Here is a 27,406-nt window from a genome sequence, read left to right as displayed (position 1 = left end):
TTATTTCAGAGGAATTTGGATGGAAAGTCCATGGACTGTACACGTCGTGGGAACATTAAATAGATCGCAATGGACTGTAGACGCTTTAACATAGTTAACGGTGTGGGTCGACATGACGTTATACGTGTTGCATCTTGAAATGGTTCATATTAGTACCCTGAGCGCCTGTTTTCAGTGGCAGGGTTATGAACAGGAAAAGATCTTCACTTTTGCCAGATAATGTGAACAGACTTGTCATTTTAAATAACTGGCTGAGAGATGGGTGGCTGTTAACTACTGGCTTTCTAAAAATAATTAAGATTTAATAATTTTATCATAATTTTATTTTATTTTTTTATTGGTAAACATGTTCTTGCAATAAAAATGTGCATAACTGTTTACATTTTGCTTAGTTATTTTTGCAGTTGATTAATCGTGATTAATTTGGTTCTTTAATCACGATTAATCTCCATTAAAAACTTTAACCCTATTTAAAACATGTTTGCATCCTTCTATTTAAACACGAGTCCAGACATTTACTTTGGCACTGGGGTTACAGTGTTTGTAAAATTCCCCGAGCATCGAGTCCTTGCCGAGTATAAAGATTGAAGAAAAATGTACAACACTCTACTGGGAGCGATCAAGCAGCTGTGGCTGTGATTACGTACACCGCACAAGCATCACCCTGCTCACCCGACTTCTTCACTGCACAGGATTAAGAGGGCTTTTCCTGATTAGATAAATGCCTTTCCACAATTCATTATGAACATGTGAACATGGCATGGCTTGTTGCATCAGCTTTCCCAGTAGCCTGTGGGTCATGCTTATGAACTCGCCAATCTGTTGTCTGGCAGCTGCCATGGTCATTTTGTTAAGTAGCTGTACTGCTTCATCGCACTGTTGCTCTGTTTATTAAAATCAAATATTTAAATGCTCTCTTTACGCTCTTTGATTTTAAATTGTATTCTGGTCTATTATAGGCTTTTTCTGTATTTTCCCCTTGTGTCTTTCAGTCTAGTCATGTCCAATTTCCAATTGTGAATCTGTTTCGGGTTCCCACACAGAGCTGTATAACATACGTAGAGCCCTAAGCTCCATTTGATTATTATTAAAATCTCACTGGTGTAACTATACACATTTATGGCCAGGTATTTATTCTCATGTTTGACTCATGATATGATGCATTAAGATCCAGATGGAAAGAAGTATTTGTATAAATATAGCATAAATGTGAATTCAGAATTCAGTAGCTTCAGCTGAGTATTCAGCTTATAACATGAACTAACTGAACAATTTATTCAAACATATGTTCATTTACAACTGTAAAATATGCTTATGTCTTTACACCCTTCAGCCACAACATTAAAACCACCTCCTTGTTTCTACACACACTTTGTAGTTCTACAATCACTGACTGTAGTGTATCTGTTACTCTGCATGCTTTGTTAGCCCCCTTTCATCCTGTTCTTCAATGGTCAGGACTCTCCCAGGACCACTTCAGAGCAGGTATTATTTAGGTGGTGGATAATTCTTAGCACTGCAGTGACAATGACATGGTGGTGGTGTGTTAGTGTGTGTTGTGCTGGTATGAGTGGATAAGACACAGCAGTGCTGCTGGAGTTTTTAAATACCATGTCCACTCACCGTCCACTCTATTAGACACTCTTACCTAGTTGGTCCACCTTGTAGATGTAAAGTCAGAGACGATCGCCCATCTACTGCTGCTGTTTGAGTTGGTCATCTTTTAGACCTTCATCAGTGGTTGGCTGGATATTTTTGGTTGGTGGACTATTCTCAGGTCAGCAGTGACAGTGAGGTGTTTAAAAACTCTAGCAGCGCTGCTTTGTCTGATCCACTCATACCAGCACAACACACACTAACACACCACCACCATGTCAGTGTCACTGCAGTGCTGAGAATGATCCACCACCCAAATAATACCTGCTCTGTAGTGGTCCTGGGAGAGTCCTGACCATTGAAGAACAGCATGAAAGGGGGCTAACAAGGCATGCAGAGAAACATATGGACTACAGTCAGTAATTGTAGAACTGTAGAAGTGCTTCTATATGGTAAGTGTAGCTGGAAAAATGGACATTGAGTGTAGAAACAAGGAGGTGGTTTTAATGTTATGCCTGATTGGTGTATATTCTCTTTACATTTTAAAGCTCACCATCTTTTTCTCTCTCTTTCTGTTTCAGATTTACATCCAGACTGGACCTTATGTATTGAAGCCCTTGGAAAAAAATGACCTGTTTAATGCCAAACTATTAAAGATGCATGTTTGACCTTATTTCTACTACCCTGCTGGCCCTCCCCATTATTTCCTTATAAAAACTGCAAGTTTGAAGCATAGATGGACCAACAACTCTGAATTTAAGAACTGACCTTTAAGGATACTGAATGCACTCAACACCTGACATGCCCCCTGTCTAAAAGTCTGAATGCACTTGGATGGGACACCAGCTCAGCAGCTTTCTAACTAGAGCATCTGGGAATGGCAAGATGAGTGGGGTCAAACGATGATGATGGCAAAAAAACAAGATGCCCGGGCACCAATCTACAACCTGGTTGCGGTAGGTTTGTCCGGGACTGAGAAGGAGAAAGGGCAGTGTGGTATAGGAAAGTCCTGCCTGTGCAATCGCTTCGTACGCCCCAGCGCTGATGAGTTTTTTCTGGAGCACACATCTGTTCTGAGCACTAGTGACTTTGGTGGTCGAGTGGTCAACAATGACCACTTTTTGTTTTGGGGTGAGGCGACACGGGCATGGGAGGAGGGACCCGAATGTCGGATGCATGTGGTGGAGCAGACGGAGTTCATCGATGACCAAACGTTTCAGCCACATCGGAGCACCGCACTACAGCCCTATATTAAACGGGCAGCGTCCACCAAGCTGGCATCTGCAGAAAAGCTGATGTATTTTTGCACTGATCAGCTGGGGCTAGAACAGGACTTTGAGCAAAAACAAATGCCCGAAGGTAAGCTGCTTGTAGATGGGTTTCTTCTTTGTGTAGATGTAAGCAGGGGAATGAACCGTAATTTCGACGACCAAATGAAGTTTGTGTCCAACTTGTACAACCAGTTAGCCAAGACTAAGAAACCAGTTGTGTTGGTATTGACCAAGTGCGATGAGGGTGTTGAGCGATATATAAAGGACACTCACACCTTCGCCCTGGCCAAGAAGAATTTGCAGGTCGTCGAGACCTCTGCACGCTCTAATGTCAATGTTGACCTTGCCTTCTTCACACTAGTGCAGCTAATAGACAAAAGTCGAGGAAAACCCAAGATCATCCCTTACTATGAAGCCCTTAAGCAGCAGAGTCAGCAGATAGCATCTGCTAAAGACCGCTATGAATGGCTGGTCAGTTGCATTGTAAATAACCACAACGAGACATGGCCCAACATCAACCGAAGAATGCAAACGGCTCCTGAATACAAAGAATATGTCTTCCTGGAGGGTACTATCAAAGCCAAGAAATTATTTCAACAACATGTCCACAGGCTTAAACAGGAACACATAGAAAAACGTCGCAGAATTTATCTTGGCACGCTTCCACAGGCTCTGTGTACTTTGGTACCTAATTTAGACGAGATTGATCACTTGAGCTGGTCAGGAGTCCAGAAAGTTCTGGAGACCAAGCGGGGGTTTTCGGCTTGGTTTGTCGTATTAGATGACACGCCATGGGAAACCACTTCACATATTGATAACATGGAAGATGAACGCATTCCCCAGGATCTTCTGGAAACGCCAACGGCAGAGGATATCTATGAGAAGCATTTAGAAGAGCTGCGAAATGATCGGAAACGAGCCGAGATGCGTAAAGAATTCAAAGAGAAACTAGTTGCGTCACCATTTGTTACCCCCGGCAAACCCTGGGAGGAGGCCCGTAGCTTCATCATGAACGAGGAGTTTTATCAGTGGCTGGAGGAGCCGGAGTATCTTGATCTGTACAACAAGCATCAGAAGGAGATTATTGACCAAGCCAAAGAGGACTTCCAGGAGCTTCTGCTGGAGTACTCTGAGCTCTTCTATGAGCTTGAGGTGGATGCCAAGCCCAGTAAAGAAAAAATGGGAGCCATTCAAGAGGTACTCGGAGAGGAACCGAGGTTTAAGGCGCTCCAGAAACTTCAAGCAGATAGGGATGCTTTGGTGCTCAAGCATATTCATTTTGTCTTCCACCCAACAAAGGACACCTGCCCCAATAGTCCTTATTGTGTGGACAGCAAAATTGAACAGACCTTAGCCACTCGGTTTCCTACTCGTTATACATTTGATGGCACCATCAAGTCCCAGTTCAGAGAGGTGAAGGTAGAGAGGATTAACCTTGTTATCCTTGGAAAAGACGGACTCGCAAGGGAGTTGGCCAATGAGATCAGAGCAATGTGCACTAGTGATGACCGTTACACACTCGACGGAAGGACATACGAGCTGGCTCTGCGGCCTATAGAAGGCAATGTACGTCTACCAGTTAACTCCTTTCACACACCCACTTTTATCCCACATGGATGCCTCTGCCTCTACAACTCTAAAGAATCCCTGTCCTACGTTGTTGAAAGCATTGAAAAAACTCGGGATTCAACAATTGGTCGAAGAGAAAACAGCTTAACTCTGCTCCCCTTGTCACTCCTCTTGGTCACCAAGCGTGGAGTTGGATCAATTGGGGATATTGGAGGGGAAACGGCACAAAGTCTAATAATACAGGGTCAGCAAGTGGCTGGAAAACTGCAGTGTACTTATTTGGACCCTGCCTCTCCAGGTGCAGGATATGCAAGGAATCTCAATGACAAGCAGCTCCATCAAGTTCTTAAAAACCTTTTGGATGTACAAAGGGCCTCTTGTAGCCTTCGGAGCAGCTCCCCTCCTTTACAGACCCCGCCAGCACGTTTCAGAGACTCTCACAATCAGCAGGCTTCGGAGGCGGATTTACATGTCGTAATGTGCCTCATGTGTGGGGACGCTTACGACGTAGACCAACTCTTATCACCATTCTTACAATCTCAACATTGTAGGCCTTCCACTAACTTATCCACTGGCACCTCTGTGATGCTGAACCTTACTATTGGTAGCCAAAAGCAAAACATCGACCTTGCTATACTGTCTTATCATTCATCTTTTTCTTTACGAAAGAGCCGCTTAGTGCATGGATACATTGCAGTATACTCCGCTAAACGCAAAGCCTCCCTGGAAACACTTTGCGCCTTTCTTTGCGAGGTGCAGGACATTATTCCTGTGCAGCTGCTGGCAGTCGGGGAGAATCAGGCAGAACTCCTAGAGTCTGAGCAAGTGCTCCAGGGAGAGGATTTGGCCCATGAAATTGAGGGTCATTTCAGCTCGATTGTCTGTGGATCAGGTGGTGTCGTGGGTGGCTTACATCGAATAGATCTTTTCCAGCCTTTCTTGAAGGAAGTATTAGAGAAAAGGACCATCGTGGAGGCCACTCATATGTATGACAATGTGGCAGAGGCCTGCAGTACTAATGAAAATGTCCATTCACCTCGCTGCGGTTCACCCAGCACCACACTGCCAGACTCCGAAGATGACATCGAACCCTCACCACCTTACCCCAACTTCAGAGATCATGGCACACATGGTAGTAGCTTTAAGCTTCCAGATCTGGACGGTAGCGATACCTTCCTCACAGACATCAGCACCTTTGACTGCAGACTTAATAACAAAGTCCCGCCACATGTGAGACCCAAGCCCACGGTTACCTTCGATTTGCGCAAAATGAGTCTTGGATCCTCATATATGGACCCAGCAAGTAACAGACGTTCATTAACCACAGGCACGTGGGCACCAAGCAGCGATAGTGGTTACGACCCTTCAGACTACGCTGAGCCGGTAGATGCTGTATCTAAGCCCCGCCTTGCAGAGGAAGAAAGCATTTATTCTGTCCCACACGATAGTACACAGGGTAAAATCATCACCATCCGCAACGCAAACAGGGCTCATTCTAACGGTGGGGGCAATGGCTCAGACAGTGAGGCAGACAGCAGCTCGCTAGAGCGCAAACGCAAATTGTCGGGGGTTAAACCACAGCTGTATCGGGATCGCTCAAAACGATTGGGCAAGTTTAGTAGCTTCCGTACAAGTTTCATTGGCAGTGATGATGAACTCGGAGGCCCACCCAAAGCCAAAGAGGATGTAGGAGTACCGAAAGGGGACAATTCTGTCAACGAGGAGGACGAGGACCCGAAGAGGAACAAAATCTTGAGGAGCCTACGCAGAACTGCCAAGGCAAGTTTCTATGTCTGTATGTCAGTTAGACATTTCTGCCATTTATTGTTTGATCTTATGTAAAATTTGTGCCTCAATGCCAAAACTATGGATTTAGTCACATCTTACAAAATTATGCACATGGATTTTACCAAGTCACAATATTAGAGCATTTAATAGCAGTGTAAAACAGAATGAATATAGTGAACTGAGCAATGAATAAAAAAAAAATCCTGAGTAATTGGCTGATAAGTAGCTCAGTGGTTAAGGTACTGGACTAGTAATCATAAGGTTCCCAGTCCAAGCCTTACCATCACCGGGTTGCCACCGTTGGCCCCTGAGCAGGTTGCTTAACCCTCAATTGCTTGAAATGTACGTTCTCATGGTGATATATTCCTCAATTTAATGAGTCTGATGTTTTGATTTCTTGTCTTAATTAATCATAATTGTTTTTGGAGAAAGAGCCCGTAGGGTGGGAAGTGAAGGAACCTTCGTAATTAAACACGTCAATATTTAAAGTAGCGTTCCTGAAACAAATAATATTTGGTAATTACAGCTTTAGTAGACAGATCAGGATTTATAACATTATGACCACCTTCCCAGTGTTGTGTTGGTCGCCCTTTTGCTGCCAAAACAGCCCTGACCTGTCAAGGCATGGAGTCTGACACCTTTCTATCAGAATCAGCATTAACTTCTTCAGCAATTTGAGCTACAGTAGCTCGTCTGTCTGATCTGACCACACGGGCCAGCCTTCGCTCTTCACGTGCATCAAAGAGCCTTGGCCGCCCATGACCCTGTCGCCGGTTTACCACTGTTCCTTCCTTGGACCACTTTTGATAGATGCTGAGCACTGCAGACCGGGAACTCCCCTCAAGAGCTGCAGTTTTGGGTGTGTTCGAAAGCCTAGTGAGCTGCCTTGCTGTCTTACTGCCTACATAAGCAGCTGCCTAAGTAGAGAGGATTCTAATAAGTCATTGACTTATAAGGCAGGTTATTCGAACGCACTACTTAGACAGCGATTCCATCAGTTTTTGCTTACTAAGCTAACACAGTTAGCCTCATGCCATTGCGTTTGCACCGCTAAGGCAGCATCGGCTGCTCCCTCGTTCTTTAGTCAAAATACAGTTCAGATTTAAGGTATCTTACTAGGGAGCATTTTAAGGCATCTAGGATTTCGAACAACCTCCTTCTCCGGAGCGCGCATAGGATGATGTAAAATGCTGTTTACGTAGAGAGCTTACTAGGTTTTCGAACACACCCATAGTATTTTAGTACAAGGCAATTGATTTTTCTTAGCAGATTCGGCTCCTTGGGTCATGTTATTGATATGTAGTAAATCCAGTACTGCAGGGTGACTGGAAAGCATAAAAAAAGCTTCAGCAAAAGTCTGAGTTACTGGAGTTAGATTACTTACTCAGTGGCTTATTGTTGCTTTTTTATGGTTCCGATTCTACCACAAATGTTTCATATTTTTACAAATTGTTCCACTATGCGTGAAGTATTTTTCTATACTTTGATTTATCCTGGATTATTATGGAAAAGCTTTTACCCATGATCGAACCGCTAATGACAAACATGGAGTTGTAAAAGTTCTTTCTTTGCTCAGTTGTAAAAAAAAACAGCTGCTTTTGTAAAGGCTTCTAAGGTGGAACACGTGTTAATCCCAGAACCGGTTTAACTGCTTCTGTTCCTGTGTTCAGCCCAGTAAACTTTTACTCTAGGCTTGGCTTATGTTAACGTAGTGTTCTGTGTATTACATACCAGGCAGGGTTTTGTGTTTTGGATGTTTTCTCTCCCCCATAAAGGCTCAGGTTACTGCTAAAGGGTGTAAATAAGTGTAAAGGAAAGGAAGTGTGAGGTGTATTCACTAAATCTACTTACAGTACCTTGTAAAAGTACTCCCAGCTATATCACATCAATGATTATACCAGATATGGCCTGGGATTTAAATACATTTTACTAGCACTGTTATTTTCTCTGTAAAGAAAAAAAGAAAAAAAAGAACAAACAAATGACAAAAAACAATGAGGGGCATGTCATTAATAAATAGTTACTATTTGGTACTATTTCCAGTTCCAATTCCCAGTTTTGCAGTTTAGTCAGGGAATGATGGTGTACAGCAGATTTGAGGTCCCACCACAGAAGTTTGATGGTGTTAAAATGATCGGGCCACTCACATCACTTTTCAATAATTGAGTCATTAATCATTGTTATTTAATACAGATCTGGAAGCAATGATTAATCACATATTTATGTTTTTAATCAGCATTAAGATACATTAAGAACTGTAAGGCAGTTGTAGCCTAGCGATTAAGGGACTAGACTAGTAATCAGAAGGTTGCCCACCACTGCCAGATTGCTGCTGTTGGACCCTTGAGCAAGGCCCTTAACCCTTAATTGCTTAGATTGTATTCTGTCACAGTACTGTAAGTTGCTTTGGATGAAGCCATCTGCTAAATGCTGAAAATGTAAAAAAAACTTTTTGGAATTAAAGTTTATACAGTAAAAATCCAAAAGTATGTGGACACCTGATAATGAACTTATTCCAACTCACCAAATGCCCATTTAGTCTGAAGAGCATTTTTGAGTTCAGGCACCAATATTAAATAAGAAGGCTTAGCTCTCAATTGCTCTTTCAATTCATCCCAAAGCTGTTAGAGGTTATGGTCAGTGCATTGTGCAGGCCGGGCGGCACTGTGGCTTAGTGGGTAGCACTGTCGCCTCACATAATCCCAGTTTCCCAGGTGGAGCGGTCCAGATCATTTCTGTGTGGAGTTTGCATGTTCTCCCCGTGTCTGCCCACAGTCCAAAGACATGCAGTCAGGTTAATTGGAGATACAAAATTGTCCATGACTGTGTTTGACATTAAACTTGAACTGATGAATCTTGTGTAACGAGTGACTACCTGTCCTGTCATGAATGTAACCAAGTGTGTAAACCATAATGTTAAAAATCCTAATAAGTAAATAAACAGATCATTGTGCAGGCCACTGGAGTTTTACTGCCTTGTGCCCATTGTTTCCTAATAAAACTGGACCTGCTGCAACCCTGACCAGGATAAAACAATTGATAAAAGTAAAATAAATGTTAAAAATGTTTATTATGTGATGCTATGATCTTATACACCTAACTCTATGTTATTGTCCCACTCCCAATAAGTAATAAGAGTTATAGAAACAACACTTGCATGTGTATGAAAACACCAGGACTTAAATATACAGAGTGAATTGGACAGAATCTGATGTTTCCCCCCGGCCTCTGCAGGTCAATGGTCATGCAGTCATATGTTTCCTAACTGGTAACAGATCACGTTATGAGGTCTGAGAACTGCAGCATGTACGAGCTCTTCTTATTTCTGTTTCTCTCTTTTATATGTCTGTGTTACACTAAACCAGTTTAGCTGTGTCCATTACAAAAACACTACAAGCTTCCAGTAAACCAAAGAGCTATTCTGGTTTTAAGTATTCAGTAATTCAGGTCAGAATCATATCTCTCCTCTCTCCCTCTCTCTGTGTTTTTTAATGTTTCATGGCAGACCGGAAATGTTCACTCCACTTCTGCAGCCTTTAAAATGTTTTTCACCCCAGCGGGGGATGTTTTACATTCCTGCATCTCGCTGTTCACACTAATGTTCCAGTTCTTGATAGGTTGATGTTTGTGACATCGAATGATCAAATGAAGAACTTTATTTAAATCACGACACATAAAAAAACAGAATCTTCAGCCTAAATAAATCAGCCATAATGACAGGGAGAAAACTTTTTGAACATGTTTAATTAATTAAAAATAAAACTGAAATCTCTATACAAAACTTTTCCCTGTACTGTGGTATTGTGGGTAGGTGCATCCTAATGGCGTTAATTATGTTTGAGATAACAAAGGACTCTATTAGAGTTGTTCGGTCACCCAAAGACATTCAGACAGAACCTGAAAATCATTGGAGGGGCTTTAAGAGGCTCTAAGTGACTAGATGTATACATCGATCAGCCATAACATTAAAACCATTTCCTTGTTTCTACACACTCACTGTCCATTTTATCAGCTCCACGTATCATATAGAAGCACTTTTAGTTCTACAATTACTGACTGTAGTCCATCTGTTTGTCTGCATGCTTTGTTAGCCCCCTTTCATGCTGTTCTTCAATGGTCAGGACTCTCCCAGGACCACTACAGAGTAGGTATTATTTAGGTGGTGGGTCATTCTCAGCACTGCAGTGACACTGACATGGTGGTGGTGTGTTAGTGTGTGTTGTGCTGGTATGAGTGGATCAGACACAGCTGCACTGCTGGAGTTTTTAAACACCTCACTGTCACTGCTGGACTGAGAATAGTCCACCAACCTAAAATATATCCAGCCAACAGCGCCCTGTAGGCAGCGTCCTGTGACCACAGATGAAGGTCTAGAAGTTGACCAACTCGAACAGCAGCAATAGATGAGCGATCGTCTCTGACTTTACATCTACAAGGTGGACCAACTAAGTAGGAGTGTGTAATAGAGTGGACAGTGAGTGGACACAGTATTTAAAAACTCCAGCAGCGCTGCTGTCTGATCCACTCATACCAGCACAACACACACTAACACACCACCACCATGTCAGTGTCACTGCAGTGCTGAGAATGATCCACCACCCAAATAATACTCATAATATTAATATTTAGTCAGTTTATCACCTTGAAATAAGGCACCTTAGTAGGCAGCATTTTTAAGTATCTAAGAATTTGAACAACCTTCTTCTCGGGAGAGTGTAGGATGACATAAATGTAGAGAGCGTCTATGTAGAGAACTCACCCAGCTTTTGGAATGGCCCAGTCAAAGTTCTGACAGTTACGATGCTGTGGTGACATGACACAAGCGCTTCATGTTCAAAAATCTAGCGGTGTGTTTGGTTTAATGCAGTTCTGCAACAAAGAGTTCGCAAAAAAACTAACATAAAATTATAGAAGACATTTAGTCTGAGTCATTGCTGCTAAACGTGCTGCAACCACTTATTATGTAAAGGGGCAATTAGTTATACAGACGTTAAATACCTTCACTCTTTCTGTGAATTAAATTCTAATTTATTAAATATGTGGTGCTTCAGGTTCACTTAGTGACTGTATTGTGCTTAATCTGACATCATAGAAGTATGAAACAGAATATTCAAATGTAAAGAGGTTCTTTCTTTTTCCACAGCACTGTGTGAGAAAAGCTTGTAGTCAATTATTCAGTGCATGGGTTGGTCACTTCCAGTTCATGGCACAGTGTAGGAATTCTCTTCTTGTGTGTTGCTGTGCAGAAGGATTGTGGACAGGACTGTAAATGCATCTCTTTGTTTCTCTCTCTCTCTCTGACTGGCGGTGCTGCAACATGCTGTAATACTCCAGCGCTGTGCAGTCTGTACAGAGACTGATAGATAGCTTGGCATGAGTGGAACTCTGTACGACTTTGAATGTACAATTCACAAAATGCTAGTATTAATAGAGGGTTAGCATGATCTGGTGGATTAAGCATTGTTCATTGTTTTGTTAATGAATGTATCAAAGGAGCTGTATGATTTGGTGTTTGTTTTGCAGTGTGACTTTAGTATGTTTTTATTTGGGCATGCAGTGGTCTAATGCACTGACCCACCACTACTGAGAGCTTAAGCTTTTGAGTCTGAATCTCAGTGCCTAAGGGGGGGATGTCAACAGGGATGTTGTAGCCTAGTGCTTAAAATACTGGACTAGTAATCAGAAGGTCGATGGTTCAAGCCCCACCACTGCTAGGTTTGTGCTGTTGGGCCCCTGAGCAAGACCCTTAACCCTCTATTGCTTAGACTGTATACTGTCACAGTACTGTAAGTTGCTTTGGATAAAGGGAGGATTTAAAATGAAATTATACAAAGAGCATAATAAAAAAACACAAAGCGCATGGCAATACAACTCACCAATGATGGAAATGAGTGGAAACCCTGACATTTGTTTTTTGCTCATTTTAACTAGCTTGTTGGCTTAATTTTCTGGTATCACGTGACTGAAATAGGTACCTGTCAAACGTGTTAAGAGGAATAGACACATGCTATTAAAAGAGAATCCGTTTTTTCAAAATAAAACATCTTTTAGAGTGTAATTGTCAATAAAACACAAAAAAGAAGTTATTTGGTAATAAATGACCTGGTGGTTGGGGACCACTGGCCTAAATGGTGATTAGTTGTACCTGAGCAAGTTTAGAATAGTTAACACAAACAAATGCAGCAACATATTGTGATTGTGGTAATAATTATTTACTTGACTTGGGCTGTATTTCTGTGGTAAAGTTTTAAAATATCATGTATATCCCATAATTTCTGATATATTTACGTCATCGAAGTGCAGATTTTACTTTAGTGAATGACTTCTTCCCTTCGTGTTTTACAGAAAAGACCAAAGCCTCGGCATCCCTTCCCCAAACCCCTGGAGAGCAACTACTTCGGTGTGCCATTGGCCAACGTGGTCACACTCGAGCGTCCCATTCCACTGTTCATCGAGAAGTGCATCCGTTACATCGAAGCTACTGGTGAGCAACCTGTTTTATTCATAGTAACCACGACCAGGCGAGATCACAACCCTCATACTGACAGATTCCAGCTTTCAACTGCAGAACTGCAGCTTGTTGAGTGTTTCTGTTTTGCAGCAGATCGTTACTTGTCCATGCATGCTGGCTTCAGTACATTTATCATACGTTAATGTGTGACTAATTATAAATAGAAATATTCTGATTCTAAACTGCTCCTCCTGACAGAGCAGTCAGTCATCGTAACTTTGAGCTTTGCCTTCAGGAGGTGAAGGCAAAGGCAACGGTAAATAAGATTACATGTTTTAGACTGAGTTTGTTCCCTTTCTATTACCAGCCGCCTTCAAGCCAAAATTACTTACCAGATTCTTCAGACTTTATCTTGTTAGGTAAAAGTCTGGCCCCTTAAGACCTCCCAAATAACTAATAATTTTATTATCTGTACTGTTAACTATAGGTTAATCTATTAGGTTATTTCAGTGTTACCTTATTTTACTTCTGTTTTTTATTTTATTTGCACATTTAGACGTCACTTGATTCATTCTTGTTCTTTAGATTGATATCAGTCCCACTAAAGTCTGTTTTTATAATGTATCTGTAGATTGTAAGGACGGGGAGGATCAGTCCTGTTGGTTTTGATGCGATGGTCATTCTGTGCCTGTCTGTAATGCCTAGTTCACACTACACAATTTTCGCTCGACGACAGGGGCTTGAGAATCGGCTCTTGACCGTTATGTGTGAACTGTTCAACCACTTGATCCGAGTGGGTCGCCGATCGCTCTCAGACTATAAAAATATCTATCAACCTAAAAATCGGACTTATAATCATGTAGTGTGAAAAGTGTTGCGATCAGGTTATGATTGACAATGAGTGCGCTGTCAAACTACAGCCAATGACAACATAAGATAGAGTGATGGGAAACCCGGGGTAGGAGTTGTAAATGTGTGGGACAGGGGCATATAATATAGTTTCTATCAGAATACATCAGCACACACAAACTTTACAGTATTTGTGACCTTATTGTCCACACCAAACCATAATACCAATTGCCATTGCATTGCAAAAATATTTATTTACTTCCAACTCACTACAGAACAGACGATCCCTGCTGGCCACATAGCCCAATCCACTCCTTCAGCCAGATTCATTTATTTTACTGCATATCAGCGCACAAACAACTTTCTGTTTATGTGCATTTTTGGACAAGGTATCATTATACCACTTGTCTCGTCTCGTGTGTGTTTTTCGTGACAAAACGTAGTTTGGGAGACCAGACAGACTCATCTAAGATTCCCCCTGGTGATAGATTGTGTAGTGTGAAAACCACAACAACTTAAAAGTTGCCTCACAGCAAGAAGGTCCTGGGTTCGATTCCCAGATGGAGCAGTCCGGGCCCTTTCTGTGTCGAGTTTGCATGTTCTCTCTATGTCTGCATGGGTTTCCTTGGGGAGCTCCGGTTTCCTCCCACAGTCCAAAGACGGGCAAGAGAGGTGAATTGGAGATACAGAATTGTCCAGGACTGTTTAACATTGAACTTGTGAACTGATGAATCTTGTATAATGAGTAACTACCTGTCCTGTCATGAATGTAACCGAAGTGTGTAAAACATGACGTTAAAATCCTAATAAATAATAAATAAATCAGTTTCCTTCTGTGGGCAGCTTTATACCAGAACCGTACGCTTAATTTCTCTTCTTACATCTAACAGAAGAGTCACTCATGTTAATAGAAGTGAAGTTGCTCACTGCTGCTGGCTTCTGCTTTATGTCAACAACATGCAAACCCCACCCTTTTGTAAAGTGTTTTTTACCACTAGGGGGCAGAAAGGGGCAGTGAGGGGTACTTGTTTTCATTTTTCTGCACTGTAGGCGGGGGTGTGTGTTTGTGTGTTTATGCACTAGCATGCTGGGCTCTGTGCAGTAATTTTCTGCTCAATAGCTTCCCCATAGAGATCAATATCTGAGAGGCGGAAATGAGAACAATCTTCGGTCGCAGTTGGTTTCTGGGCTTTGGGTGGAGCGCACTGCTACAAGATGCACTGATATCTCACACACGACAAATAATCACACTTAAATGGTGTTTATTTGCCCTTTTAATTACAGATAACAGCATCTCCTGCCATGAGTGATGTATTTGGGTGCAAGCATAAATTCCTCTGTAGCACCTGCACATCTGTAGCAGAAGCAGATGTTTTCTGTACTGTACATGTAACCAGCCTTACAAAACAGCGAGTGAGAAACTCATGACGCATGCAGCTAATTTTTATTTTATTTTAATTTTTCCCAGCGATGCTGATTAAGGAAGCTGGTAGGAAGTCTGTGTTTTCCACTCAGCTCATGCTAGGCTATACACGTGACTTTATAGCAATTAGCTAATTAAAGGGGGGCAAAATGAAGTCATCAGTAATGTGCTGTGAACTGCATGGCCTTTATTTGCTTTAGATTAGTCAGGCAAACCTCAGGCTCCTGTGTGAGTTTATAACCCTTTCATAATGACCACATGTAGCCAGATGTGCTTAGTCAGTGTTGTTGAATCGTCTGGCTAGGTGTGTCATCTTCAAATCGATGATCAGACGAGCTCTTATTGACGCCTTCGACCATCAACTTGTATTGCAAACTGACGAATCTTCTCGGAATAGCAACTTATCCAAGCTGTGATGTTCTGAGCTTTACATCCAGGATACAGGACACAATCTGTATTATTTATTGGAATTAAATTAAGAGTTGTGTTTTTTTTAATCCTCTGTCATGTTAATGCTAAACCAGTCTTTCAAAACTGAATAAACAGAGCAAATTATGTTTTCGATAAGAAACACAAAATTATTTCTCTGTATTCCCTGTTATTTGCTAACTTGCCGGGTGTGTACACAGACAAGATTGGCTGTGTCTGAGGTGGGATGGCCTAGCCCTGTTATGAATTGGCACCATGCTTAGGGTATTCCTGCTTTGCCCTCAGTGTTGCCCTGACCAGGACAAAGCGCTTAATGAAAAATACAAAAAAATGAAAAAAATGTAAAGTACAGTGGAACCTCGATTTAATGGACCTCTATTTAACAGATTTCAAATTTGTTGGAAAAAACCAAATGTCCAGTCTGATTGTTTAAAATTCCCCTAAGAAGGGTACCAAGACCAGTAGTACAGTAATTGTCCGCTAGCCGGTGCACGTCTCTCTGTTTACATGAGTGATAGGCTTTATTTTGTCAGGAGGCTCGCTTTGTTCTCGTCTTTTTCTCTGTTTTATGCTTCATTTGGTGCCAGTAGCCACCAGCAGTGCTTCAGACTCAGAATAATAGATACTCTGAGTCCCCACTATATGATCACAGCAAAAAAAAAAGTCTTCCCAGTAATACAGTACACCAATTTTAACATTTATTTACAGGTTTTAAATTATATATTAACATATCTGTTTACATTATTGATTTTACTGGTTATCATATGTGCATGTGCATGTTTAGCACTTTTGTGGACCTTAGTGTTGTGTTTTCCTATGTTTTCGCACCCCCTGGCAAAAAAAAACCTCGCTGTTTTGGACAATCACATTTTACGGACCAGTTGTCCCTCCTTTTAGTTCGTTACAAAAGGTTCCACAATTTTCCTCTCAATCTAGTTGTATCCGATGCTGATCTCCACTCCTGAATGACAGGAGCGAGACTGACACACGCCCCCTCTGACACGTGTGCAGTAGCCGACTGCATCTTTTCACCTGCATGAGGCGAGTTCATATGATGATCAGCTTTGTGTACAGAGAGCCACACCCTGATCAACGCATTATTTCTCACCTCTGTGCAGGCGCCATCAATCAGCCGGCAGAAGTCGAAATTGCATCAGTTATGAGGTCCTGGCTCCGGCTCCCTCACTATATGAACAACAGCCAATCATTGTTCGTGTAGCTGCCCAGCCTGCTGGATGGAGCTGAGTTTCAAACCAACAAGTTTGAAATGTCAGCTCTGGTGTGCTAGCGTGTTTTACCGCTGCGCCACCTGAGCAGCTTAGAAGCATTTCCCGACATTATTAAAGTGGACATCTAGCATCTACAGTCTCGCATCAATACGTTTCATCACTCTGAACTCATACTTGACTGTTTTGTTTTTATATTTCCCTTGGTTATCCATGCACCTCACCCACACCATCAATGCCTCGTCCACCTATTGTTCCTCCAACTTCCTGTTAGATTTTTCTCTTACTGTACCCTCATCCGGTTCTCCGTTTTCCTCCTTTAGATCTTTTCTTCTTGAATAAACATCAGCAGCTCTTACATGATAAACATGTTGGGTCGGAGCGTGTGTGGTCATGTTTTTTTGTTGTCTGTCCGGCCATCAGGGCTGACACGAGGGCGAGCAGGCCCTGGCGTTCCTGCAGCATGGTGACCTTGTCACTGATAGTGGTGCTATGCGGACAAACTGAAGCTTTCGGAGTCTGCCGGAGTCAGAGCTCAGGCTGCCACTGTGAACAGGAAGCAGAGAGGATTCAGCGCTTTAGAAGCTTCCTTTAGAGAAGTGCTTCACACTGGGGAGGCTCACCTAGCGGGAGCTGGTTCTAAATGATTTAAAGCTGCTGAATTAATAAGGTCAGGTGAGAAAGGTCTGCAGTCTGTGTTCGAATGTATTTCTAGAAAAGACACATGGGTTGGTGTTTGAGAACTTTGGTCTGTCTGAAAACCTATTGAGATGCCTTGCTGCCTGCTGCCTACCGAGGCAGTTGCCTAAGTATAGAGGATTCTAATAAGACATCAAACTCATAAGGCAGGTTATTCAGACACACAAATTAGACAGTTAGCCTCAGGCCATTCAAACCAATGGACTGAGGCGGCACAACCCACTATACCATGCCAGCTAACATCTCGTACCGAAAACGGTTAAACTGTCACTGATGAGCACAAAATTTGCAAATAAATGACACTTGTACACCTTTATACAAATAAAAAATCAATACGAATTTATTTACATTTGAAAAGAACTCGTTGCTCTGCATTTGTCCGGCATAATTGTCATTTTTTTGTGAGAAAAATGCCGCACTGAATGCTGGGATTGCCTTCACCGCTAAGGAAGCATCAAATGCTCACTCGTCATTCAGTCAGATTATTTCAGTTAGGGACAGTGGTAGTCTAGTGGGTAGAGCTTTGGGGTATTCATTGAAAAGTTAAGAGTTTGATTCCCACCTCTGCCATGCAGCCACTGTTGGGCCCTTGAGCAAGGCCCTTAACCCTGTCTGCTCCAGGGGCACCGTACGATGGCTGACCCTGACTTAAGCTTCCAAACAAGCTGGGATATGCGAAGAAAGAATTTTGTTATACTGTACGTGTGTATATGTATATATGACAAATAAAGGCATTCCATTGTAGTATAGCTTCAAAATAAGACACCTTAGTAGTATTTTAAGACATCTATGAATTCGGACAGCCTTCTTCTAGGGACAGTGTCGGATGCCGTAAAATGCGTCTATGTAGAGAGATCACTAGGTTTTCGGACAGACCCATAATGTGTCCTCCAGAATAAAACAGTCCCAAATTAAAACTGAACATTTCCCCTTGGACATTTGGACAGGGGTTGATACAGCTGGAAGTGTGGGAGATACACAGCACTATGGTTACTGAGGACGTGGGTTTGATCCATGCTTCCTGTCACTGTTTGTTAGTAAGCAGTTTTACACGTTCTCCTTCAGTCTTTGTGGGTTTCCTTTGGCTGCTCTGATTCCCCAAATTTCTCAAAAACATGCAGAAAGTAAACTGGTGAACTAAATTGCTTCTACATGAGTGAATGTGTTACTGTCTAGTGCTCAGTGTTTCTGTGTGGTGATGGACCCACTGGAACCTTGATTAGGATAAAGCAGTTAGTGAAAATGAACAAATAATGAATCAAATAGGCAATTAGTGGACAGTTGATACAGTTGGACAGTACGTGTGGGTTTCCTCAGGAAACAGGAAAGCTCGTAGCCTACGTGCATCTATGGCTGTGTTCCAATTCACTGTGTTCTGTATTGAATTGTACACGTTTACATTTTTATCCGTAAGACACTTTCATCCAGTCAACTTACATTTGTGACCGACGCAGTGCAAGCAATTGAGAATTAACATTTACATTTTCAGCATTTAGCAGACGCTTTTATCCAAAGCGACTTACAGTACTGTGACAGTATATTATCTAAGCAATTGAGTGTTAAGGGCCTTGCTCAAGGGCCCAACAGTGACAACCTGGCAGTAATGGGGCTTAAACTAGCGACCTTTCAACTGTTTGATTTTTAATTCAGTACCTTAACCACTAGGCTACAACTGCCCTGTTAAGGGTTCAGGGGCCCAACAGTGACAACCTGGTAGTGACTGGGCTTGACCCAGTGACCTTCTGATCACTAGTCCAGTACCTTAACCACTAAGCTACCACTGCCTGGCAAGTTACTTGACTAGTAATCAAAAGTTGCTGGTTCAAGTACCACCACTGCCAAGTTGACACTGTTGGGCCTTTGAGCAAGGCCCTTAATGTGCAATTCCTTGCATTGGATTCATTCACAGTTGTAAGTCACATTGGTTAAAAGCAACTGCCAGATGCATACATTTGTAAAGACTGTCCACATGAAGATGGTCTAATACTGTGAAATGGCCTGCATTACTCAAGGAGGATGTGCACAACACGGCTACAGGAAATGACCTCGATCTGGGGGTTATATGTGCTGCTCAGGAAGCCGTGTACCAGAGATGCTAAGGGCACAGTGAGCTTTGACCCCTGGGTTCGTCCTCTATCTGAGAGCCCAGACGTCCCTCCTGTCTCTGAATGACCTCACATTCACTGATCTTTCGCTGAATAATAAAGCGGGAGTTTGAGCAGGACTGAAACTAGGGACGACTTCCTCGTATTGTCGGTGACCTACACGATCACGCAGGATGTAGCGTCTCTTCCCCTCGCTTCTCTCTCTCTGGTTTCTCTTTTTTCTTATCAGCCAAATATCTGGCGCTAATTCTGGATCGTAGAGACGTGCTATGACAATTGATACAGTAAATGACACTGATACGGAACTAGAATGGAAAATCAGTAATAATTTTATTAACCTCGGTCTTTATGTCTCTTTCTAAGCTCATGCCTGGAAAATTCATTTGCTTTGGTGCCCGTGAGGCCACTTGTTGTTTGGACTAAGTGCAGTAGAGAGTGTAAATGTGATTGCTGGTTAATTTCTTTCTCACTGAGCCATAAGATGTCTTTTTGCCCAACCAAGGCACTTTTTTTTATGCATTTTTCCCCAGTTTCCTCCCAATCTAGAATCTAGTCGTATCGAATTACCCGATTGCATTACGCTTACTCTCTACCGATGCTGATCCCCACTGTTGATTGATGTGAGCGAGACCGTCACACGCCCCCTCCGACACGTGTGCAGTAGCCGACTGCATCTTTTTACCTGCACGAGGCGAGTTCATATGTGGATCAGCTTTGTGTAAGGAGAGCCACACCCTGTCCACATTATTCCTCGACTCCGTGCAGGCGCCATCAATTAGCCAGCAGAGGCTGTAATTACACAGTTATGAGGTCCCTATCCGGCTTCCCGCCCTGTATGAACAACAGCCAATCATTGTTCATATAGCCGGCCAACCCAGCCGGATGGCAGAGATGGGTTTAGCTCAAACCGATTAGTTCAAAACGTCAGCTCTGGTGTGCTAGCGTGTTTTACCGCTGCGCCACCTGAGTGCCCGATTCTTACATATTCGGACATACTTCAAAATATTGTGGAAAATCATTCCAGAAGGGTGTTGGTTCCTATAGCTGTAAAAGAAAGTCAATTCCATATTAATGTCCATGATTTTGGAATAGGATGTCCAACAAGCGAAGGGTCAGGTGTCCACAGTCTTTTGGCCATAAGGTGCATGTCCTGTTTAAAGGTTCTAAAGACAACCTGACTTGGCATGCAGAGACTAAAGTTTTTTTTTGTGACATCATGACACTGATGATGTGTGGTGAGATGTGTTGGCATTCAGTATAGCGATGACATCAGACGGGCATAAAGCACCGTCAGATCTTAATGTCAGGGCTGGATCACCCTGCTGGGTATTAATATTTTTGGCAAAATGATTCATTCTGTAATTTTCCATTGCATTTGGTCTTATACTGCTATAGCTGGCCCAGTTTTTTTCTCTTACACATTTTTTCACCTTTTATTGTTTCTTTAAAAACATTGGACAACATCAAAAACAAGTGATATATAGACTAATCATATAGGTAATTAGTGGACAGTTGATACAGTTGGGTAGTACATGTGGGTGTCCTTAGTAAACAGAAAAGCTGGTAGCTTATGAGTATCTATGGCTGTGTCCCAATCCACTGTGTTTTGAATTAAATTGTACACACCAGCATTGCAGTCCAAGTTTACATTCAGTACATTCATTCATTGATGTGCCAGTGCAATGGCCACATTTGTACATTACAATTTTGCAGTTTTGGTGTTGGCTTTCCCAGCGTTCAGATTGGCAGCGACTTTCCGCCTTTTGTTGCCCCAATCGCTGATCACTCATCACCCTGTGTTCACACCGGCAGCGTCATCATTGCCTGTGGGTGCTTAGTCGCCATGGTTTAACTGATGCCAAGCAAAAAAAGCAAATGCCATTAAAATACAGTGTACTTTACTGATTAGTATCTAGAGAGTGTAAAGAAAAACTATTTGATCACAAATCAGATTCCTTCCCACCCAGTTTTTACCACAAATCAGATGTGTTCCCTCTAAAAATAAAAACCCTGGATGGTAATTGTTCATCCCTGACAACTCTTTGATATTTAGTTGGAACTATTATGTAGGAGCGTACAGTTTGATTGTGGCTGATATAATGCATTTACCGCTGTTCTCAGTGCTCACTTCCTATTGGTAATCGCAGCATAAACTTGCTTCTACTTTGCAAGTTAAACTTTGCCCACCTTTTTACATCTTAGATTGTGCCCACTTTTCATTGCCAACATTTGCTCTGTTTCCAGTCGCTGGAAATCTGCATCTCTAATTAAAAATGAACGAGAGCCAGTCGCTTTGTCGCATTGCTTAGCTGCCAGTCTGAGCGTAGGGTTTAGTTTCCATCATTGTTCTGTGTTGCAGCATGAGCAGTGTGACTCCACACGTTCATGAATATAAACACAAAATAAATGGGTTTGTGTACTGCAGGCGGTTGACATGTTGTGACACGATAATGACACGGTGTCATCAGCTAAGCACTTCAACACTGACATGAATGGAACATCCCACAGCAGTCATGTAGTACTCCAGTCCTGGGCTCATGCTGATTCAAATCCTGGTTTATGTCTCTCCAGAAAAGCTTTTGATACAAACTTCTGATACAGAAACTGCAGTTTCAGAAGGACACTGGGAACTTTGCTTGGGTCATATTGGATGAACCTGATCACTGAGTCAATGATGTTAATGTTTAATTGTAAAATTGAACTGCACTGTCATGGCAGACCTAACAAAATAGTACATAAAAATCCAAGAACCACCAAAAAACTTGAATTAAATGCTGCTGGAACACAGGTGCCACTGTCCACAGTCAAGTGAGCTTTACACTGCCCTGGGTTTAAAGACAGCTCTATAACTGGTATCTTAAGGCTGTGTTTTTTGTACATTCTTGGCATCAGTTGTAGCCTGGTGGTTAAGGTACTGAACTAGTAATTAAAAAGTCACTGGTTCAATCCCCACCACTGCCAGGTTGCCACTGTTGGACCCCGGAGCAAGGCCCTTAACACTCAATTGCTCAGACAATATACTGTACCTTAACCACTAAGCTACCTTTTGTCAGATTGATGATGTTGAGGAGAAATAGATCCTCCCCAGAGTGACACGCTAAGCTCTTCAGATCGTCCAGTGCTTGTGCAGCCACCTCAACCAGACAGCAAAGACCACACCTGTTCTGTGGTAATAAACATGTGACATTTCCTTTTTAATGTATGGGTGCCCTGGTGGTTGATAGCACAGCTGGAAAGAGATTTTAATTGCTGCACAAGACAGTTCTCGATAAGCATTAATTGCCTCAATTAGCTCCTTTAATTAAGCACCAATAAGTGACACCAAGACACGTAAAACAAACCTGCTCTATACATGCAGTATTGAGAGCTTTGGAGCTTTTGAACATCCACTTTTATTCTACAGCTTTCTTACATTACATTCTTTAGTGTTTTATAAAAATGTAATAAAATTATAAAGTCAAGTAGTGATCAGACCTATTTAACTCTCTCGCTCTGTTTTTTTATGTTTTTCTCTCTCTCAGGTCTGAATACCGAAGGCATCTACAGAGTGAGTGGAAACAAGGCTGAGATGGAGAGCTTGCAGCGACAGTTTGACCAAGGTGACCCAATCTTTTCTAACTTGCTGTTGACTTGCACCTCTCGATGTTTGCTTTCTCTTAGTGGAGGTATTGGCTAAAGAAAATTGAATGGATTTGTAAATGTATGTATTTATTATTTCTACCTTACTACCAGTTCAATGGATCAGCCAAGACGTGTTCTCTGACTGATCCCTGTAAACCCATGTCTTAATAGCTCTCAGTAATCCACTGAGATCCCTGAGCTATGTAATTGATTGATTGATCTATTGATTGATTACTGTATTGATTGATTTACTTTATAAAGATAAAAAAAATATATTAAAAGTAGATAAAAACTGTAGATAAAAGTAGAGATAAACTGCGGGAGGATCTAGTCATATCCAATTACTCGATTGCATTACGCTTCCTTTCTACTTATCTTGATCTCCACCCTGGTTGAGGAGAGCGAGACTGACACACGCTCCCCTCTGACACGTGTGCAGTAGCCGACTGCATCTTTTCACCTGCACGAGGCGAGTTCATATGTGGATCAGCTTTGTGTACAGAGAGACACACCCTGATCAGCGCATTATTTCTCACCTCTGTGCAGGCGCCATCAATCAGCCAGCAGAGGTCGTAATTGCATTAGTTATGAGGTCCCGTCCGGCACCCCCCTTGAACAACAAGCCATTACTTGTTTGTGTAGGTGTCCGCCCTGCCGGTTGGCAGAGCTGAGTTTCGAACCGACGAGTACGAAATGTCAGATCTGGCGTGCTAGCGTTCTTTTGAGGCACAGCACAGACTACACAGAGATGATCACGTGTGTAGAGAAGCACACTTTTCTATTTATTGTGGAATCCCCAAAAGAACAAAAAGCTCTCAATACGTAAACACATACATCAAACATTGTCAGCACACTACACCACAGAAAAGTCTGTTTGTTACTCTAGCAATCCTACGGCAGTTCAGTTAGTCAAAATGTACACAATGTCGAAGTCTAAAGCAACTAAAAACACGACTTGGGTAACTCACTCACTTTCTTAATAGCTTATCCAATTAGGGTTGCGGGGGGTGCTGGAGCCTATCTTAGCTTTTCAATGGGCGCAAGGCACACAGTAACACCCTGGACGGGGCGCCAGTCCATCGCAGGGCAAACACACATACACACACACACCCATTCACCTATAGGGCAATTTAGTGTCTCCAATTATCCTGACTGCATGTCTTTGGACTGTGGGAGGAAACCGGAGCTCCCGGAGGAAACCCACACAGACACTGCGAGGACATGCAAACTCCGCATAGAAAGGACCCGGGTCGCCCCGCCTGTGGATCGAACTCAGGACCTTCTTGCTGTGAGGCGACAGTGCTACCCACTGAGCCACCGTGCCGCCGACTTGGGTAACTGAGTTTGGAAAACTAGCAATCAATTATGTGGACGCTGGTCAAAACACAGATGAGTATTTTTGAACATGAAGCCTCATACTTTTGGTCATGTAGCGTTTGCAGGGTCTGTTATTTTTTTAATGCAACGTGTGACACAAAGGGGGGAATGTAATAAGAAATCATCAAGCTTTTTTTTTAGTCCTCCAGATTTCCTGAACCTAAATTCTGTATTGCATGAGCACCACTCACTTAATTAACCTGAAGAAATCCGTAGGCATCGATTCTGCCCACCGACTGGGAACAAACGTGCTATATTCAGCGCGAATGTGAATGCGACAGTGTAAACCCAGCCTCTTTGTTTACTCAGAGTCGATTGTGTTTGTACATCGCTCAGCGCTCACACAGTCCCGGTGAACGTACGTCTGAGACAGAGAATAGAACGAGAAGGTCAGTTAATTACCAGCAGATTGGTTCAGGTAATGAAGCGCGTACGGGCACACGCTCGGATGCGCCGCCGGCTTCCGTCGGGGCCGGTTCGGTCTGGCGTGAGCTGATAGGAGGTGAGGGTTTGAGCTAATCGATCAGACCTCAGTACAGCCTGGTGGCCGTACAATTACTGCAGAAACTAGTGCGCCATAGAGCTAATTCAGCTCCGTACGGAGCTGAATTAGCTCTATGGCGCACTAGTTTCTGCAGTAATTGTACAGTCAGCCATGAATAAGACGCATCCACAGGCAGTTCATGCAGTGGAACCTCACTGTTATTTGCATTTCAGTACAGAGTGCTATAGATTCCAGAACTGCTCAGTGAGTAAATGAAGCTGCCAGACTGTAGGAAGGAAATCTAATTAGGAAAAAAAAAAGTTTTCAATTAAGTTTTGCTTTGTCTTTCGCTCCAGTAAGCAGCCTCATGTCATCGATTCTCTATTTCGTCCGCACAGTGCCGGGGATAATGTGGTACGAAATTACACATTACTCTCTAATTCCTTTGCTTTCTAACAGGGAAGAATAATACATTGCTGTTTAATGATTGTAATTACATTACACTTAGTGATGGCTATTGTGTAAACACCTATTAATCTCATGGAATGTGTGTACAGTATTGCTTGGATTCATCTTCTTCAGGGTTACACAGCAGTGAATCAAACTGTGCTCCTATTGTTTTCGTATTGTAACAAGAATTTGAAGAATCGAATGATTATACAACACAGAAACATCATATACATCAGGACGTGTGACCATTGGAATTAATGTAGACAAACAGTCATGGACAATGAAGTATCTCCAATTCTTACACTTCTTTGGACTGTGGAAGGAATCCGGAGCTCCCGGAGGAAAACTCACGCAAACATGGGGAGAACATGCAAACTCCACACAGGAATGACCCTGACTGTTTTATCTGGGAATCAAACCCAGGACCTTATTGCTGTAAGGTGACAGTGCTACCCATCGAGCCACTGTGTCACCCAATATTGTGATGTGATGTTTATAACAGTCAGTCACTACTATCTGATGGTGCTACCTGGCCTTCACTATCTGCTACCTAAATTGGGAAGTATGAACCCTGCTGCTCTTTACTGAGCAGTTACTTTATACACAGTATAAATAAGAAGCTGTGTATTTATTTTTTTTACCCCTTTTTCTCCCACTTTAGCGCATCCAATTTCTACCCGTCAATCATCCTCTCAATAATGCTGGTCCTTGCTCCTGATTGGGGAGGACGAGGCTGCTCCACGCCCCCTCCGAAACGTGCACAGCAATCGAACATATCACCCACACTTGACGAGCGCAGTGCCACACCCCCTACCGCACTCCTTCCCCGTCGTAATCGCACTAGTCTGAGAGAGAGTCCCTATCTGGCTTTTAGTCCCGCCCCTTATCTGAACAACAGGCCAATTGTTGTTCATGTAGCCACTCAGCCTCGGCCGGCAAGGCAGAGCCGAGATTCGATACGATGTATTCGAGATCTCAGCTCTGGTGAACAGCGTACGCTTTACCGCTGCGCCAACTGAGCGGCGAAGATGTCTATTTTTAATGGTTTAGGTAGAAGAGACTAGGTTTTTGATTTGTGGATTATTACTAGAAACATCATATAATAAAGACAAAAACAAAAGGCATCATTGTAACATGTAAACTGTAACCAAGTCATCGATTTTTAAGAACCATAAGCCAAACACTAGTTTCATGAATGTGTTTTCCAGCTGAATTGGATTTACAGTTCTCTGCTTAGCATAGATGTATTAAGTGGTTTACTTTTACTGGATTCATTATTAAAACAATACTTTTTTTTAAAACCACCTCAACTCTGCTTGTGCTCGATTTAAAGCGTATTCTCACTGAACATGAAGATTTGACTATATTTTTCCTTCTGCTTTTGTAACTGTTCTTTCTGTCTCTCTTGTGTGTCGTATAGACTAGCTTGACTTTGCAGCGGATGACAACGCTCCAATTAAAGCGTTGAATTTATGCTAATTTAACATTTTACTGAGACTGAGATTCTGTGTGATGGTTATGCATCAGACAGGCTTGAGTTGGAAATGGTGCTATAATGGCTCATCACCCAGTGGGTGGTTTAAGTTTTCAAATTTTAAAAACCTGTTGGTTGTATTTTAGGGTGCTTACACCTCCTCTCCTGTCATATTTTTATTTTTTTTATCATCTGGAGTGAAATCTGTTTACTGTGATTCTGATCTTGATATGCTTTGCTGTTTTATGTTAGACTCCAATCTGGACCTGGTGGAAAAGGATTTCTCAGTAAACACAGTAGCTGGAGCCATGAAGAGCTTCTTTTCTGAGCTGCCAGATCCATTGGTGCCCTACAACATGCAAGTGGAACTGGTGGAAGCTTTCAGTAAGTACTGCCAAACAGAAGCTAGATGCTTAATAACACAAACAATGTCTATTTAAAAGACTGCCATTTTTAACTAGCCTTGGTTTGCACTAATGATCCAGTCGTCCACCACATGCCCAGTGGAACACCATTCGAAAGTCAGTTGCAAAAAAATTGTTAGCTGAAATTACCACTTTTCCGACTCATCATCGTTTTGTTTATATTCAGACA

General features: G+C 42.4%; 1 protein-coding gene across 1 annotated transcript in view; it reads left to right on the top strand.

Annotated features, from left to right (window-relative positions):
* arhgap35a (Rho GTPase activating protein 35a) overlaps positions 1 to 27,406 on the top strand; it is a 112,709-nt gene that overhangs the window by 74,008 nt on the left and 11,295 nt on the right. Inside the window, exons 3-6 of the mRNA XM_063016232.1 lie at positions 2,178 to 6,215; positions 12,570 to 12,708; positions 22,928 to 23,005; positions 27,065 to 27,196. Of these exons, the coding sequence (XP_062872302.1) occupies positions 2,499 to 6,215; positions 12,570 to 12,708; positions 22,928 to 23,005; positions 27,065 to 27,196 (4,066 nt within the window). The 5' untranslated portion in view covers positions 2,178 to 2,498. The remainder of the gene's footprint in view (positions 1 to 2,177; positions 6,216 to 12,569; positions 12,709 to 22,927; positions 23,006 to 27,064; positions 27,197 to 27,406) is intronic.

This window comes from Trichomycterus rosablanca, chromosome 20 (genome assembly GCF_030014385.1).
Source record: "Trichomycterus rosablanca isolate fTriRos1 chromosome 20, fTriRos1.hap1, whole genome shotgun sequence".
In the NCBI taxonomy this organism is placed as follows: Eukaryota; Metazoa; Chordata; class Actinopteri; order Siluriformes; family Trichomycteridae; genus Trichomycterus; species Trichomycterus rosablanca.
This window is presented reverse-complemented; position numbering and strand designations above follow the sequence as displayed.